At 46.0% G+C, this 18,724-nt stretch overlaps 2 protein-coding genes across 3 annotated transcripts in view; one reads left to right on the top strand and one right to left on the bottom strand.

The window, feature by feature from the left end:
* Positions 1-1,858: 1,858 nt before the first annotated feature.
* Ripply3 (ripply transcriptional repressor 3) lies at positions 1,859-9,956 on the bottom strand. The gene is made up of 4 exons (NM_001105892.1): positions 9,778-9,956; positions 8,897-8,969; positions 4,665-4,726; positions 1,859-2,968 (listed from the first exon to the last, which is right to left on the bottom strand). Exons 1-4 carry the CDS (start codon positions 9,876-9,878, stop codon positions 2,755-2,757), a joined length of 450 nt encoding a protein of 149 aa, NP_001099362.1. The 5' UTR covers positions 9,879-9,956; the 3' UTR covers positions 1,859-2,754.
* Positions 4,992-18,724, top strand: part of Hlcs (holocarboxylase synthetase) — a 197,621-nt gene continuing 183,888 nt past the window's right edge. For both annotated transcript variants that reach the window (XM_063270415.1, XM_063270414.1), the window contains exon 1: positions 4,992-5,335. The gene's annotated coding sequence lies outside the window, so the exon portion shown is untranslated. The remainder of the gene's footprint in view (positions 5,336-18,724) is intronic.

The raw sequence follows: 18,724 nt of genomic DNA, 5'->3' as shown, positions 1-18,724 counted from the left end.
GCAGTTCTCGGTGACCCAACACCCTCTTCTGGTTTCAATAGGCACCAGGTGCTCATGCAGTATACATGTACGCAAGCAAAGCATCCATATATGTAATGTTATGAATCCTTAAAAATTAAAGAAAAAGCATTGCGCATCAACACTGTGGAATAATGAAGAATGAGGTCTTGTCATTTGCAGCGCAATAGCTTGGGACAATAATCCAGGCACAGACAGGCACCCTCTCTCAGATGTGGAGAGGAGAACGAGTCTACCTGGGGCCTGCAAGGTGGGTCAGCAGATAAAGAAGCTTGCTCCAAACCTCACAACTGGAGCTCCCCAGGACTCATACGGTAGAAGGAACTTCTGCAAGTTTCTCTGACCTCCACGTGAGTGAGTGAGTGAGTGTGTGTGTGTGTGCGCGCGCGTGCATACATTTAAATCCACCTGATTATAGAATATTGGAAGGGGAATGGTGGGGAGGTGGCCCACAGCAGTAAACAGAGGTGGAAGGTGAGGATCGACAGCCGAGTTCATCCTCTCACCCTCACACATGTGCTGTGGCAGGAACGCACCTGCGCTCACAATTAGGGAAAAAGAAAGAGTGTAGAGTTTTCATGTCAGGGATTTCATTTAGTGATCAGTGCAACCACAGTTATCAGCAAAGCCAGGCGCTGAATGCAAGGAGCGTGTGGGAAAAAAAATGTGTTTACAAGAACTTTCTTTAACAGCAAGTTTTATTCTGGTACTCTAAGTTCATTAGTAGAGCGATTGTCTATACACCTCAGCTTGCACCACAGCACTGAGAGGAGAGGGAGAAAGGAAAGGGAGAGGGAAGGAGGAAGGGGAAGGGATAAGGGAGAGGGAGGTGGGGAGAGGGAAAGGGAGCGAAGAAAGGAAGAAAGGAAATAAGGAAGAATTGGCGGTTTTGTTTTGTTGTTTCTTTAAGGATGGAACAATTAAAACAAAAACAAACAAACCAAAACCTACCATTGAGGTAGAGCATGTCTTGACTTTAATCCCAGCACCCAAGGAAGAGGCAGGTGGATCTCTGTCTGAGGTCAGCCTGGTCTATGTGGGAACTTCCAGACCAGTCAGAGATGTATGGTTAGATCCTGTCTGGAATATTTTTTATTACCTGAAGACAGAGGAGGAGAGAAAACAACCAATACCTTTTACTTTGTAACAGAACTTTCTGTATTGTTGGGTTTGTTACAATGTTTGCACTGTTTGTATTTCGGTAAATATTGATGTGTTATTTGGGCAGTGATGGTATAGGTTATCTTGTTTTCTTTTTCTAATGCTTTTTTTTTTGTTATATGTGTGTGTTACTTACTAATAATAAAACCGAGGACCTCAGGCATGCTTTGTCAACACTATACCACTGATGGATATTATATCTATATCTATATCTATCTATATATCTATATCTATATATCTATAGCTATATGTATCTATACATATATCCTCTCATGTTATTTTTCTTCTCTTGATACAGTTGCACTTAATGCCCAGCTTGCCTTAAGCCCACTGTGTAGCCAAGGCAGCTTTGAGCTTGGAGTCCTCCTGCTTCAGCCCCTTAGGTTTGTTCCTTTATTTTTTCATTCATTGATCCTGTGTGGATATGGTAAGGGGGAATCATGCCACTGTGTGTGTCTCTATGTCAAAAGACAACTCTATTACATGAGTTCTGGGGGATCGAACTCAGGTTGTCTGGCTTGGTGGCAAGTGCCCTTACCCACTGAGCCATCTTGCTGGCCCCTTCTTGCATTTGTGAAAATATACAATTTTAAGAGACTTAAATACAAAAAATATTTTAAACTTTTGGTACAGGAACTAATTTACTCTATCCTACACAAAAAGATGATTGTCAAACTTTCTTTCAAAATATTTATTCCAAGTAAAAATCCATACAGGGTGGAATATACAGGAAGACAGATTCTGGTAAGATAATTAGGGAGAGCCTTGATGGCAGAGTCCTTGGATTGTCAAAATGATAAAACTCAAAGCAATTTTCACATAAGAAACTTTAATTAAAAATAGTGCCATTTCATGCAAATAACAAGACCATGCTGGTCACCAAGTAATAAAAATTAACCCCTTATAACATATATACTTAAACACACAGCTCTTATACAGTTCTCAGAAACAGCTGTTTTATCCCCTAAAGAGATCTTAACTTCTTACTTCTTATTCCTGTGAAAATTATTCAGTGTTTTAATTTTGGTTTTTTTTTTTTTTTTTTTTGGCAAGTAAAAGGATATTTTTCCAAACAGCTACTTTCATTCAAATGAAACTCTTAAAATGAATAACCAAATGAACTCTTAACATTTGAATTAATATTTAAATTATTTTTATGAAGGGAAGAATCACTAGATAATGGGTCTCTGGGCAAGAGAGGGGTGGTGAGACTTACGGATGAGTAACATTCAGAGTGGCAGTGAGCTCCAAAGGCCTTCTTCCTGAGAGCACCTCATCAGGCACCCTTCCTCAAAAGTATGCATGAGCACATGTGTGCACACACACAGACAGATACACAGACACAGACACACACACACACACATACATACATCAAGAAAATAGAAGTTGAGTTCGTGGCCTGAGCAGGTACTGAGCACAGTCCAGCCTCTGAACTTGCCACAGAGGAGGCTGGAGAAGAATCCTGGCAGGCTAGGCTGTCCCTGGGACACAGTGACCAGCATAGGAGAGAGGCTCTCTCAGTTTGCAGGCAGCTACCCTTCCAGAGGCCACTCCTTTGTCTCACAGGTTTGCCACTTACTCTGCCCTTTCCTCCAGAGCGGAATCCCTGACTTCTGCCTCCAGGCACTGAAGGTGGTTGGGCTGAGCCTCCTCCTCCTGCTCCTCCTCAGAGCTAGACTCAGAGTCATCGTTGTAGAAATGAATGGTGGCTTGCACTGGGAAGCTGGCCAGCACTTTTTCCCCAGAACTCTGCAGGTATTCTTGACGCTTTGAAATGGGCAAGTAAAGTCTAATATTAAGGAAACAAATAAACAGTCAACCTAAAAAAATAAGGGGGGGGGGACCCAAGCTCCCACCAAAAGTACCTCATTCCTGTCTCATTCTTGCTTTCTGTGGATATGGTGCTTTTAACTTACTAGAACACAGAACTCAACACCTGCTGAGGGGACTAGCTAAAACCCCACACTAATCCACACAGACCCACCAGCAAAAAGGTTAGCATTAACAGACTACAAAGACTCTGGACTCTAATCAGATGGATGACCAGTCCTCCTGGACAGTAGGTGTTCAATTCTCTGTGTGTGTCTCTCTGTCTCTGTGCGCCTTTCTGTCTCTCTGTGTGTATCTTTCATGCCTCTCTCTCTCTCTGTGTCTTTCTGTCTCTCTGTGTGTATCTTTCATGCCTGTCTGTCTGTCTGTCTGTCTGTCTGTCTCACTCACACACTCACACACCATGGAAGACAGGAATGTAAACCTCTGAGCTTTGAAGGAAACTTGACTCTGAAACTCTGGCCTGGGGGAAGAACTGACTGTTCTGTTCTAGAGGTGAAGAAAAGGTGGAGGGGTGTGTCCCTTTTAACAGAAGGAAAAGATGCACTTGGGGAAAAACAAAGACAGAAGGAGAGAGGGGGAAGGGAGAAGGGAGGAAGGAAGGGAGGAGGAGGAGGAAGAGGAAGAGGAGGAAGAGGAGGGAGGGAGCAGGTAAAGAGAAAGGTCAAAGGGAGAAAGGACAGGATGAAAGGAAGGCAGAAGAAAGGAGGAAGGAGGGAGAGGGACAGAGACAAGGGACAGGAAAAGAGAAGGAAAAAATTTAAATACATAAAAGTTGGAGCGGGCTGGAGAGATGGCTCAGTGGTTAAGAGCACTGACTGATCTCCCAGAGGTCCTGAGTTCAAATCCCAGCAACCACATGGTGTGATCACAACCATCTGTAATGAGATCTGATGCCCTCTTCTGGTGTGTCTGAAGACAGATGCAGTGTATTCATATATAATAAATAAAACTTTAAAAAAAAAAAGTTGGAGACCCCAAGTTTTAAACTGAGAATCCCAGTTGTAACCGAAAGTTTTTTTAAAATACCACCCAATAATCTCTCTCTTTTTTTTTTTTTTTTTTTCAGAGCAGGGGACCGAACCCAGGGCCTTGCGTTTGCTAGGCAAGCGCTCTACCACTGAGCTAAATCCCCAACCCCAATAATCTCTTAATATTTTTCACTTATTAATTCATTGCCTTTTCCCCTTTGGTCTTCCGAGGAAGTAAGAGTTTCTTGGTTAGTCGCTGCTCACTTTTGCTAGTGCCCTCCTTCCTGTACAGAGGACAGGAGAGTGAGTACGCGGGCTATGGACTGTGTGTGATGACTCTGGCTGTAGAACCCTGAGATCCTACGATTCCAACAGGCACGGCCAACAGCATCTGCGGACATTTCTGATTAACCCAGCTGAGGGAAAGCTCCGGTGTTTCTGAGCAGGAGTGGGAAGTTCTGCCAAACTTGGGCAGAGCCGGCCGAGCTGGGGTATGGCCAGTCCAGCTTGTAATGACACATTGAGTGAAATCAAGAGCTGGTCCCAGAAATATAACAAAGTATCCTTACAATCCCTTGGCAAGGAAGCAAAATAAAACTAGATAATATATTCCACTCCACACTTTGTTGAAAATGCTAATGTGTTCTATCATCACGTGCTTCTCCCCACGAAGTAACGCATTACCTGACAGGATGCTGGAATCCAAAGGCTCCCTTTGACCCCAAGGTTTGTTGGTCCTCCCAAGGCTGAAAAGACAAATGTGTAGAAACACAGGTGTAGTCACGGAGCCCCTGAGGGTGCCATCTTGAAGTTTTAAAAACACAGCGTAAGTCTGTCACCATTGCTAGAATTCTAGCCTTAGAGCTTAAACATTCCACAGCATCCCACGAGTTCTGCTTCCAGAACTTGGTACTGTGAGGGCTCAGACCTTAAATCTATGTGTGTGGTAGTAGTGATGTCACAGCTGTTCCTGGTTGTCAGCATGACCACATCTGGAATGACCTACAATCCAGAATTGGAAGGCTCACCTGTGATCTAAGATCTTGAAGACAGAAGACACAATTTTCTGACCTGGATCTTGGCTTGGGGATCTTGAAGCATAGTGGCTATGAATCCCAGGAGACTAAGGCAAGGAGATCTCTGAGTTCAAGGTCATCAGGGACAAAGCAAGTCCCAGATCCAGCTAGGCGTGGTGGTACCCACCTTCTGCTGGAGACCTACACCATAAGGACATTGGAAGAAGGAATCTCTCCTCTTCCTCATCTGCTTGCCTTGTGGGACTGAGCCACTGCTAGATCCTTTGACTTCCATTCACAGCTGCTGCTGACCATTGTTGGGGAGTTGGACTACAGACTGTAAGTCATCACAATAAATCCCCTTACTATACAGAGACTACCCATGAGTTCTGTGACTCTAGAGATCCCTGACAAATACAAGCGACAATTCTGAAATTTTGGTTTCCTTAAAAAAAAAACAAACAAACACAGAAATATAAGAATATGCTTTCATTTAATCCCAGGTATGGAGATGTGGGGCTGCTTCGAACCCTCCACGGCCCCTGACTGTGATTTGCCTCATGCGCTAGCAGAGGCATGGTTTTGCCAGCCATAGACAGTTTCTGTGTTGGTTGTTTGAATTCTGGGAACTTTTCAGAGGGTCTGTAAATGTTAGGACCCCAAGAGGCATGGCGTGTTGGTTGTCGGTAGCTCAGGGGGTGGTTGTAGTTGGTAGTCATGCTCAAAGAAGAAAGTAAAGAAATTAGACTCAGGGACCTGTATCTCTCCCCTTTATCCTTCTTTCTCTTCTAAGTAGTGATGGGTTTCTGATGGCTTTGCAGAGTGGGCTGTAGAACTGAAATGGGCTCCACAGTAGTTGCTGTCCATGCCATTTCACCCTGTAGGAGACCTTGGTGCATCAGTATGCATGGTGTGTGTGAGCACGTGCATGTGCATGTGTGTGCACGTGCATGCATGCGTGTGTGTGTGTGTGTGTGTGTGTGTGTGTGTGTGTGTACGCGCGCGCAGTCGTGCACGTGACATCTGTAAATAAGCTGGATTACAGGATGCCCCCGCAGATGTTACAGTGAGTTAACAGTGTGTCTCCGTGATACACGGGGAAGAGCTAAGTGAATACACTCGAGGGTCTTCAGAACACAGTCCTTCACATTACTTCTGACCCTTCGGAGCTACAGGAAACCACTTCTGGATTCAGCTGTTTGTAGTTATAAACAGTCCTCTAAAGTGAGGCTCTCACCATGCAATCCTGTCTTGCTGAAGATGACCTGTAGGGGGCAGCAGTGCACATTGTGGTAGATGGCAAAGGCAATGTTAATCTGACCAAAGATTTTTGTTTCCTTAAGTGCCCTGTCCTGATTAACAGGAACTCACAGTTCAAGTTCACGAGCTATAGAAATTCAACCCCACAAACATGGACTCCTAACTTTTTAATGCCATATTGTTTGTTTGTTTGTTTGTTTACCTTTTCTGGCTTTTTAAGACAGGCTCTCACTACGTAGCACAGGCTGCCCCAGTATCTCACTATGTAGTCCAGGCTAGTCTCACATTTTTAGAGATCTTCCCAACTGCTAGGACTGCAAGCATGAGCCACCACACTGGCTTTCACAAAGACCTTAATAAAAAGTCTCTTCTCACGGAGGGAAACATTGAAACTCTCACGTTTTGGTAATTAAATGGGACCAGAACGATGATAAGCCGGCTAAGCGGTGCTTTAAGGTTATGCGCATCTTCTTAGGCTCTGAGAAACAGGCTCAAGCAGAGAGTTCCAGCCACAAACCTCTAACTGTAAGGCTATGGTGGCAGACCTGGATAATAGAACTGACCTAGGCCCTGGCAGTGTAGACAAAAGCCAAGAGGGAAATGTGCTGAGGCCTAAAACAGCAAGTCTGGGCCGTGGGGGAGACTGTCATGCCACACAGTGAAACATCTATTTAACATCAGATATGCAGACCTGGACCCATCCTTGGAACTAATCTTCCCTTGCTCTTCCCTCTCTCCCCCTTCCTTCCTTCCTTCTTTCCTTCCTTCCTTCCTTCCTTCCTTCTTTTCTTCTTTCAATTTGGTCAGGTTATGGTAGCACATGTCTTTACGCCCTGCAAAGACAGGCAGATCTTATGAGTTCAAGGCCAGCCTTGTCTACAAGGTCAGTTCTAGAACAGCCAGAACTATATGGAGAAACCCTGTCTCAAAAAAATCTTTTAGTCTATTTTCCCCTAATCCAGGGGAGGATACAGCTGTCTGGGTTGGGGTGGGGTGGGGCAGCAAGTGGACATAGGCTCCTCTGCTCAAGGAACAAGGCCTTGAGGCCTTTTCTCAAATGTGTATCTTATTCCAATTTCAATCTGCTTGCTGGAAGTCTCGGTACTAGTCACCAAGCCCCAGCCCCTCACAGAATCCTCTACAAAATGGTGTGGAGACTAGGGCTGAGAAATTTTCCTGCTTTGCCAAGAGCCAATGTCATTAGCTAGAAGCCGTGCAGCCCAAGCCCAGGGCACTCACCCAGCCTGCTAGGAGGAACCAGATTTACTGAGGCCTGCTGAGAGCCTGTGTGTGACATCTACAAAGAACTTTCTGGGTAGAGCTGGGAATTTAGCTCCCTGGTAAATCCAGAGCCTAGTAACAAGGAAAGACCCAGGGTGGATCCCAAGATCTCGCCCTGACAAGGGTGTGGGAAGGCAGCCAGTTCTACAATCCCCACAGAACACCAGGCTCCCCCATCCGCCCAAATTCAGGACTTAGCTGCCTTGTGTGAAGTGCAGTCAACTAGAAAGGGGCTTCAAGATAATCACAAGGGGTTTTCTCCTCAGTAGAACAGCAGGCTACCTGCTTCAGGCCGTGTGTATGTACCATGTAGCATTCTCCTCTCCCACACAACTGAGCGACCCCCACACTCACGGTTCACTTCACGGAGAACCTAGCAGTTCGTGAGTTCTTTAAAAAGTCTTACATTTAAGAACTCGAGCCTGAATTCAGTAAGACAGAAAGAATTCTCTTCTGTCACCTAGAAATCTAGAGCAGGAGTTATTGGGACTGTCTGACTGCTGTCCTTTTGTTGGCTTCGTTCTCTACGCTTTATATAAATACTAACTGAATTTAAGCACCCAGTATCCAGAGAAAATAATTGTGAAAGAAAAGCAGAGAGGGACTTTCCCACCCTTGACTTTTGATATCATGTCTGTGTGTACGTTAAGCCGTATCCCACGCGTGTTATGTAAATAGATGCACAGGCCTCCCTAAGCTAACTCCACTGTTTTAAAGGTCAACTTATATTTGAGGATATAGCGAATGTAAGCAAAGCATTCTCTTAATAACTCAGAAGCAATTAACCAGCAATGCAAAGACAAAGGGAGAGCCGTGGCGATTAATCTTTGCTGACAAAGCCCTTTGCTTGAGTGTATTTGCACAGAGAACAGAAGATCCTGCAGGGCCAGACAAGGGTGGGAGCTTTTAACTGCACCGTCGGGCACCTGAGGTGGAAGTCTGCCTTCTTTGCAGTGTGGTACACAACCAGCTTTCCTCTAAGGGTTTTGCCCCTCCCTCCCCCACCTTCTGGTTTACAGAAGAACAACCCCTCCCCCTCGTGTAATTACCATGCAAAGCCTTGTCCTCAGCTGTTTGCCTTTCAAGGATGGAGGAGCAATCGGGAGCCCAATGGGCCCATTAGCACCTCTGTTCACTTGGGCTCTACCAGCCCGGCCTCCAGGCACTTCTGAGTTAGAAGACCAAGCTAAGCAGGAGGGAGGAGTCCTTTCCCCGGCTTTTGGTTTTTTGTTTTTTTGGTTCTTCTTCTTCTTTTTTTTTTTTTTTTCGGAGCTGGGGGGTTTTTTGTTTTTTAAGTTATTATAGACACAGGGCGACTTTCTGGCTTGACTGTTACCTACAACATTCACATTAGCTTACCGGACGTTCAGTTCTGGTCAGATCAGCATCTCTGGGAGGCGACATCCACGGTCTCCACGGGGCTGGAATGGAACTGGAAACAGGTATCAAGAGAGACTGAACCCCCTGGCATTTATGCTGCCTCTCAAATGTTACTATGAGATTGATATCATCGTTATCGATATCAATCACGTTGATATCGTGATATCTGGTGGTCAAAGAGTCCCAGCACACACCATGTTCCCTCGAGGGCTGTCTGCCGACAGGCCAGCCAGTACTTTACCTGTTCCTATCTCCTGCGAAATTCTCGGGGCTATGCTTCCAAGTACACTCTGAGAAGGTAAGCCCCAGATCCAACACTATTATTGGGGCGTTTGTTAGTCGAGGTATTTTTCTCCCAGCATATCTCTCACTGATACCTCAAGATTTTCCAATCCAGCTGGTTGGTTTCAACTACACCACCCCTGCAGCTGGAGACTCCTGATTCTTCAGCTCCTGACTTAGCTTACCATGCCAAAGCGGATGGCGTTTCTGCATCGCCAAGCTGCGCCTTCCCTACCTCCCCAGCTAATCTGATTTCCTTAAACTTCACAGCTTTAAAGATAGCTCCGCTGGGTCTCAGGGATGGACCCAACACTGAGCCCCGGCATAGGGCAGGAAACTGTCACTTTGTGATAGACCGCGGGATCCTTTTTATAAATTTCTTATAGGGCCCCCAGCTTCCAGTATTTCCCAGCTGGACCAATTTCAGATCCTCAATAAACTCAAGTGTTGGCGGACTTCCTTGCCAGATATCCGCGGAGTCCCTGCACTTCCGACCGGAGTTTGCAGTAGCTAACCCAGGCTAGGGAGCTCACTCAGTGTCTGGGTGCACCTCCACCGGGGCCGTTGGACACCCTCACCTTTCTGGCCCGCGTGGCAGCGGTGGCCTCCCGGGATCATCCCCCGGACAGTGGGAGATGCGTCCCTGCGCCTCCCGGGCTGCGGCCGCCTCGGGTCTCATGGTGCGGGCGTCGCGCGAGTCCCGCAGCCCGACGGCGCCTGGTCCCCCCTGGCCCAGCGCGCTCACCTACCGGCTCGCTCCGCGCCAGGTTTAAAAACAGGGGCGGAGCGGGGAGGGGACTCGGGAAACTGCGCCCGGGAGGGGAGGGGGAGAGCAAGGGACCGCGGGAAGGGACAGAGGAAGCAGAAGGTGGAGACCAGAAAGGCTCAAGGAAGAGAGCGGGGTCCGGACGGCGGGGAGGGGTGTGTGTGGAGAAGAGACAAAAGAAAACCCGGAGGGTCACTGGCGGAGCGGGAAGCTTAGGACCCCGCAGGCGGACGACAGGGCCTCCGGGATGACGGGTGGCGGCTACGAGCCCCGAGGGACAACTGTCCCCACTCCCGAGCAACAGCAACTCGTGGGCCTGCTGCCCTCGCGGCTCTGGTCCCTAAAGTATTCAGACACACCCCGCACCCTAGTTTTCCCAGAGTCTCCCTTTCCGCACTGCGAGAGGTCGTGGGTGTGGGGCCCAGAGTCCTTGCTACACTGAGGGTCCAGAGAGCCCCACGACAGCTCTGTGGGTGACAACTGGATAGGAAGCCAGGCGAGGGTGTAGGCGCAAGCCTTAAGATGGGGGATTGCTTCCTGTGGGGGTCACCAGGCAGGACCCTTGGGCACGCCTTTGCCCAATAACCTGTTCCCCAGTGCCAGTGAAGACTGTAGGTTGGACTGTATTGTTTAAATTAAGTGTTTGTTTAAAAAAAAAACTGAGACAGATGAGGAATAAAATGATTACATATAGTTTATTTAAGATCTGGGGAAATTTTAATGCTAATTGCGAGCAAACAAGAAAGAGGGAGAAATTTTATTCACAGGGTTTAAAAACCCTGAGCATAAAGCAGGAGGCTGGGATGGACAAACGATATGAAGTCACTGAACACAGTAATGTGTCAGTTGTTTTTGTTGTTGTTTTAATAACAAAACATCTAGATGTGGGTGCCTTTTAAAGAACTTTGTGTTAGCCCAAAGAAAGAAAAGGTACCTAGTCACAGCCAAGTGTTCCAAATATTATGTAAAGGGAGGATTATATACCTAATAAGAACACATTTGTGTTGGGGCTGGGGATTTAGCTCAGTGGTAGAGCGCTTACCTAGGAAGCGCAAGGCCCTGGGTTCGGTCCCCAGGTCCCCAGCTCCGGGGGGGGGGGGGGGGGGGGGGGAAGAACCAAGAACACATTTGTGTTAAGCTATCGCTCAGGAGGCAGAGGCAGCAGGATCTTTGTGAGTTCAAAGCCAGCCTGGTCTACAGAGGGAGTTCCAGGACAGCCTAAGGATACAGAGAAACCCTTTCTCAAAAACATAAATAAATAAATAAATAAATAAATAAATAAATAAATAAATAAATAAATAAATAAATAGTGCAGGCCCTTTTCTCTCTCCTACTCCTGTGTCTGTAAACCAGGAGCTCTACGGAGTTCTGAACACTATGGAAAATTAAATAAAAGGTTATTTTTAGGTTATTTTATCTTGTTGTGTTTTACCTGCATGCAGGTCTGCCCACCACATACTGCCTGGTGCCTTTCCATCCTCTGGAACTGGAGTTACAGATGGTTGTGAGCTACCATGTGGGTGGTGGGAATCAAACCTAAGTTCTCTGCAAGAGCAACAAGTGCCCTTAACCACTGAGCTGTCTGTCCAGGGTGCCTTGTATCTCCCTGGATACAAGGTTTAGGAAGATGACAAATGGCTTCTGAGGGGCTACTTAGGGCTACTTTATTTTTACATTCATTCATTCATTCATTCATTCATTCATTTATTTATGTGTGTGGGCAAGGCATGTGCAGGTCAGAGGACATCTTGCAGGGGTCCATTTTCTGTCTCCCAGGTGGATTCTGGGTATCAAACTCAGGTAGTGAGATTTGATGGCAAGCATCTTTATCTGCTGAGTTATCTTGTTGACCCGGGTTTAAGGATTTTTAAAATGTTTTCTAAATTTCCAACAATGAATATATGGCCTTTTTTACTGTTGCAAAATAGAATACAAATTTACCATCTTAATCATTTTCAAATCTACACCTAGGTGAGATAAAGTACTCACATCTGGCCTTCTTTTTTTTTTTTTTTTTTTTTTGGTTCTTTTTTTTTTGGAGCTGGGGACCGAACCCAGGGCCTTGCGCTTCCTAGGTAAGTGCTCTACCACTGAGCTAAATCCCCAGCCCCCACATCTGGCCTTCTAACACCCACTTCCTACTCAGAAGCTTTTGATCCCTCACTGAGGCTGATTCTGCTTAGGACTCAGGTTCCCCTCCCCCACCTAGGTAACCACCACTCTAATTTCCCTATCTATAAATGTAACTGTTGGGTTCCTTTGTGGAGCATAAAATGTTGTCATCCTCATTCCAAGCCTACAGATTAGGCATTATCTTCAGTCTGCAGATTAAGAAACGAGATCTTGTTCGTGGGCAGGAGAGATGGCTCAGTGGCTCGGAGCTGTAACCGATCCTGCAGAGGATTGGGTGGGGCTCAAGTACTCTTATTAGGTTTTTCTCCACAGGCTATGACTTTGGGGGAAACCTAACGCCCTCTTCTGTGGGCACCTGCACTCAGGCACATACCTGCATGTTGTGCCAGGAAGCATTCGTGAACCCCTAAAGACCACCACGCAGCTGACTCTGATGTAACCTCATTAGGGTCTCTGCATTACAAGCTCGGGCTTGGGTGCTCTGTCAGCCCTGACATAGCAGGGCAGGAAGGTGGAGCAGCCCCCAAGCCCTCATCAGGATAAGGTTTTATGGGGAATGGCAAGCAAACAGGTGGGTGCTTTGAAGCAAAACCATGAACAATCACAAACTGTCTGAAAGTACACCGGAAACAATCAGACTAATCTTTGATTGACTGTTGCTAGGGAGTAACTCTGGGGTATGGTCCAAGGACAAGCCATGGGGTCCTTCCTGGTTCTTGGGTGTAGCTTGGGTTCAGCTGTAGGTCAAATTCTCAGTTTCTTTTTCTTTTAAGATGGAGTCTTGTTCCAAGATGGAGTAGGTTTGGCCTCTCATGCCCTCTAGACACACTGGCAAGTATAGTTTTAAAAGTAGAAGAAACTGGTATTCAGAATAATTCAGAAAGATTTTTTTTTTTTAAATCACTGGGGTTTGGAGAGATGGCTCAATGGTTAAGAATACTGACTACTCGGGGTTGGGGATTTAGCTCAGTGGTAGAGCGCTTGCCTAGCAAGCCCAAGGCCCTGGGTTCGGTCCCCAGCTCCGAAAAAAAGAAAAAAAAAAAAAAAAAGAATACTGACTACTCTTCCAGAGGTCCTGAGTTCAATTCCCAGCAAACACATGATGGCTCACAACCATCTGTAATGGGATCCGATGCCCTCTTCTGGTGTGTCTGAAGACAGCTACAGTGTACTCATATAAATAAAAAAAAATCTTTTTAAAAAATTATTTTAAATCTTGAACTCAGGGTGTCACTCAGTGGTAGAGCAGTTTCTAGAATGTATAGACCCTGAGCTTGATTCTCAACAGTGAAAGAAAAATAATGTCATCTCATATGTCTGAAACGGCTTCCATGCTGTGCACGGCTCTGAGAATGGACAGCAGGAAGTAAGGCTGAAGCAGACACAAGGAAAGGAAATGACCACTTCCCGGCTTGTCTTCCCACTGTTTATGTAAAAATACTCCACCCTCTTAGATGTTTCGGCCGGTCCGCTCAGAGACCGGAAACCTCTGATGGCTGAGGGCATCTTAACTCTTTGTCTCTTAGAACTCACCCTAGGTCAGTGTCTGAACAAGAGTTTTTAATTAAAGACAAGAGGTCGAAATAGGATCTCTGTTTATTTCCCAGCTTGTCACCCGAGGTGGGACTGATACCCTTGAAAGTTGGTAGATTTCCCGCGATTATACTCCATGACTACTTCTCACATAGAGCTCTGCCCTGGATGCAAGAGCTTGAGAAGCTGTTATGCTCGAATACTGGACAACACACAAAAGCCCGTATATCCTCGATGGCTTTAATTGTGGATTGTGTCTTTTGCTGTAATCTGTTTGAATATTACACAGGATCCAAGAACAGGAGCAACCCAGGGTCTCATGAATACTAAGTGACCTACCACTAAGCCCTAGCCCAGCTACTTTTTCAATTAATCCCTGCATCTGTAGAATGTACTAAAAACAAACAAGAGAGACAGAAGAGACGCTACATCCATGGTTCAGAGTGAAGCGCACTGGCTGCTCTTGCAGAGACCCCAGGCTCCCAGAGCCCACAGGGTGGTTCACAAACAACTGTAACCCCAGTCCCAGGAATCTGACATCCTCCTCAGGCCTCGGTGGGACCAGTCTTGCATGTGGTACACAGTCACACATCCAGGGAAGACATTAATCATATAAAGTAAAAATGATCCCTCATCAACATAACTACTATTTGCAACAGATGAAACTCACAATCTATTAAAGCACAGAACTGTGTCCAACTCCAGCAGATACATCTATAATACAACCCCTGCCCCTAAGGGTCAGGAATCTTTTTAAAAGAGAGAACAGACAAAGTATCAGGGGAACAGGAAGTTCACTGTGAGATTGTTTCCCCGGCAAATGTCAGAAGTTACACCATCCAGTCTTACCAACATGACTGTCTAAACATGACCTGAACAGGGATGACACCAGTAGACATGCTAACATGGAGGGGGGTGGGGAGCTCATAAGGTCTCCACTCTACCCAAGGAAGTACAGGCAACTGAGGAATGCTGAGAGCAGGAGAAATAGTCTCCCCCACAGAAGAGCACACCAATTGGTTATCCAGTATCAAATGGTCAGCCCTGAAAGCATATATACAAATAACATCTATACATATTGAGCAGGTTGCATTTGTGTGTGTGTGCATGTGTGTGTGTGTGTGTGTGTGTGTGTGTGTGTACAATTAAGGAAAAAGAAGCCATGTATTTGAAAGAGAAAAGGAAAAGGGGGTGATGATGTAATTATATCCCAGCATTTGGTAGGGAGAGGCAGGCAGATAGATCTCTGTGAGTTTAAGGCTAGCCTGGTCTACATAGTGAGTTCCAGATCAGCCAAAGCTATTTAGAAAGACCTTGTATCAAACAAAAAAAGCACACACAGTTGGGCTGTCTAGATGGCTCAGTGGGTAAAGTCACCTGTTACTCATCGATGCAAGCCTGGTTCCACAGAGTTGCTCTCTGTATTAAAACATCTAAAGCGCACAGAAGCTGAATTTGGATCGAATGAACCTCAGAAACCATTTGAACACTTGGATCTTATCTGTTATGGTGACTTGTCTATCCTTCACAGTTTTCAAATTTTCACTAATTAAGCATATATTGATGTATCTAGAAACTTGTGGATATACCTTGAACCATAAGCAAATATTCTGTTACAACAACTGCCCAAGTTTTAACCATGGAGATTTTACATTTCTTCTAGCATAAGTAGAAAAGAAAAAAATTTAAGACAAAAGACGGAAGACGGCATGATACTGTGCTCATGAGCTGGCCACTGTCCTCAGGTGCTGGCCACTGTGCACATGCACTGGCCTTCGTGCTCCTGTGTTGGCCACTGTGCACATGCTCTGTGTATGAGAACACTGTCACTATCTTCAGACACACCAGAAGAGGGCATCAGATCCCATTACAGATGGTTGTGAGTCACCATGTGGTGGCTGGGAATTGAACTCAGGACCTCTGGAAGAGCAGTCAGTGCTCTTAACTGCTGAGCCATCTCTCCAGCTCCTTAAAATAAAATTTTAACTACATTTAGGTATTTATGAGGAGGGTTTGCATCCACGTCACTGCTTGGGTGCTCACTTGTGAGGGGCAGGCGGCGGCTTCTGAGAGTCAGTCATCTTCTTCCGTGATTTGGGACCCAGGGATTGAACTTAGGTCATCAGGTTTCCCAGTGAGGACCTAGATCTGTGGAGCCATCTTGTCAGTCTTCCTAATTGTCTTAGCAACAATAACCATAACATCATCATCATCATCATCAGCAGCAGCAGCAGCAGCAGCAGCAGCAGCAACAGCAACAGAGTAGAGTCAAAAGGGTCCTGTTAGGACTTGAATCTAAAGTATCCCTTACAGATCTGTGAACTGATGGTATATTTCCATCTGGCAGTATGTTCTCTCTTGATAACTAAGCTAATAGCATCTATCATTATTAATCTAATGGTCATAGAACCAGTCCCCTGAGGATACAGACAGACAACTGTACACATATTTTGATGGGGGTTGAAGTGAGAACAGCATCCACGACTCCTGGAAATGTGTATGAATACTCTAACCTTAGAAATAAAAGTAAATCAAGGCAGACTTGATGGCATACACCTATAGCCCCAGCACCCAGGAAATGGAAGCAGAAGATTGGTCGTCAAAGTCATCCTCAGCTAATAGCAAATTCTAGGCCAGCCTTGGAACCAAACAACAAAAGAAACAGCAGCCAGCCCAGCAGTGGTGGCCTTTTTTTTTTTTTTCTTTTTTTTGGAGCTGGGGACCAAACCCAGGGCCTTGCAGTTGCTAGGCAAGCGCTCTACCACTGAGCTAACCCCGGTGGTGAAGCCTTTAATCTAGCACTTTTGAGGCAGAGACAGGCAGATCTCTGAGATTAAGGCCAGTCTGGTCTATAGAGCAAGTTGCAGGATAGTCAGGGATACACAGAGAAACCCTGTCTTGAAAAACCAACCAACCAACCAACCAACCAACCAACCAACCAACCAACCAAGAAACCAAAAAAAACAAAAAAAGTGAGCAAACTTGCCTAGCATTCCACCCTTCCCTACAGTGTAATGATGTTCACTCTTAGTCCAGGGCCTCACATCACCAGCGGCTACATCTTGCTAGGACAATGACTAAGTGTAATAGATACTCTATAAATGTCTCTTATGTGAACAAGCTGTATTTCATTGCTAAAGTGCTTGTCTTTCTTCCTACATTTGATAAAACCTTTTTTTGTTCCCAGAGCCCAGGACAATCTCCATGTCGTATATGGTGAGTTTGGCTGCACTTAGATCACAAACACAGTGCCCTGCATGAGACAGAAGTCTAGGCAGGGATCCATAGCAGGGGTCTTAACTGCTGAGCCATCTCTTCAGCTTCTGTCACAGTCAGGGGACAGAGGGAGGTGAATGCCTGTGATCAGCTTTCTGTTTTTATTCAGCCAGGTGCATGGAATGGTGCAATCCAAGCTGCATATGAGGCCAGTCTTGCTGTCTCAACTAGCCCAGTCTTGAAGGCATGCCCAGAGGTTTGTCTTCTATGTGCCTCTATGTCCTGTCAAGTTAGCAATCAAATTAACCACACAGACACGGGCACTGAGAGACCAGATCTTTTGGATTCAGACTCCATCTTAGAGAACCTGACCTAAGGTTAAACCCGAACTAACAGGTCCATTGCCTAGCAGCAGTTTCCAGGTTACCCCGCCACAAATCTGCACTCCCAGGTTACAAACCCGCCCCTGACACTTCACTTCCTAACAACCACCAATCAGGAAAAAAGCAGAAGTTAAGGTTATGGTCTGGCATCCAGCCCCAGCCAATTATGTTGAAGGCCATAATGAATGGCCCCCCAGTCAGATGTGAACCAAGCTAGATACCCCCTTTTTGCCTCTATAAATGCTTGCCTAAAACTAGGCTCAGGGCTCCACCTTCCTGCTGCGTCAGGGTTGGTGGGAAGCCCAAGCCCGAGCTTGTAATAAAGAGACCTTAATGTGATTGCATTGGAATTGATTCTTCGGTGGTCTTTTGGGGTTCATGAATGCTTCCTGGCACATCAGCACTAGCCCCACTTAGCATGATTCACTCCCGTGAACTAATTGACTCCCAGAGTCCTAATTGACTCCTAGCACCTCCTTGACAATGCTGAGAATTAGGCTTAAATATGAATTTTCAGCTGGGGGACACCCACAAATATGTAGTATAATACCTTGTCTTTCAGAATAAGACCCAAATGTGGTATGCATCACATTTGCTTGTGTCCTAGTGTGAACCTGATCACATGACCAGGCTAAGTTGCAAGGAAGCACAGTTATTATTCTGTGTTACCCTTCATCTAGTTGAAAATGTAACAGGTAGAGAAAGACCGGAACAGACATGAAGAGACAGCTAGGACTCTATCTGGTCTTGTAAGATGCTCTGTGGACACTTGAGTTGTGTTTTATAAAAGAGCAGTGTGAGAGGTTGCCTTGGAGGACTCTGCCAAGGGGTCCCTCTGAACAATCAAGCCATGCGACAGCGCTAATATAAAAGGAAGTTGATTTGGGACCTGGGGGAGGGGGTAGAGCCTGAGGAGGGAGGGGGACAGAGAAGGACAGAAAGAGAGAGGAGGAAGAGAGAAAGAGGGAAAGAGGCTGGGACACATGGGGAAGAGAAGGAGGCAGAGATCAGATGGAGAGAGAAAGGAAAGATGAAGATGAGAAGCCAAACCCACTCCATCATCTTAAAAGAAAAAGAAAAAAAGGCCTGCAGCTGAACTCAAACTGCACCCAAGTACCAGGAAGGACCCCACCACGGCTTGTCCTTGGCCAGAGTTGCCCCCTAGCTACTTCCTAGCAACAGTGAATCAAAGATTAGTCTGATCGTTTCAGATGTACTTTCAGACGGATTGTGGTTGTAAACCATCTTGCTTCAGATCACCCACCTGTCGGCCTGCAATAGACATTCAGTTAGACGCTTGCCTAGTTGGACACTCCCTCACTAATTCCCATTCCCTATAAACCCTGTCCTGCTGAAGGTTGGAGACTGCTCTGCCTTCCAGTCTTGCTATGTCAGGGTTGAGTTGGGGGAGAGCCCAAGCCCAATCTTGTAATAAAGAGACCCTAACGTGATTACATCAGGAACGTCTCCTTGGTGGTCTTTTGGGGTTCATGA

Source organism: Rattus norvegicus, chromosome 11, assembly GCF_036323735.1.
Source record: "Rattus norvegicus strain BN/NHsdMcwi chromosome 11, GRCr8, whole genome shotgun sequence".
Classification (NCBI taxonomy): Eukaryota; Metazoa; Chordata; class Mammalia; order Rodentia; family Muridae; genus Rattus; species Rattus norvegicus.
This window is presented reverse-complemented; position numbering and strand designations above follow the sequence as displayed.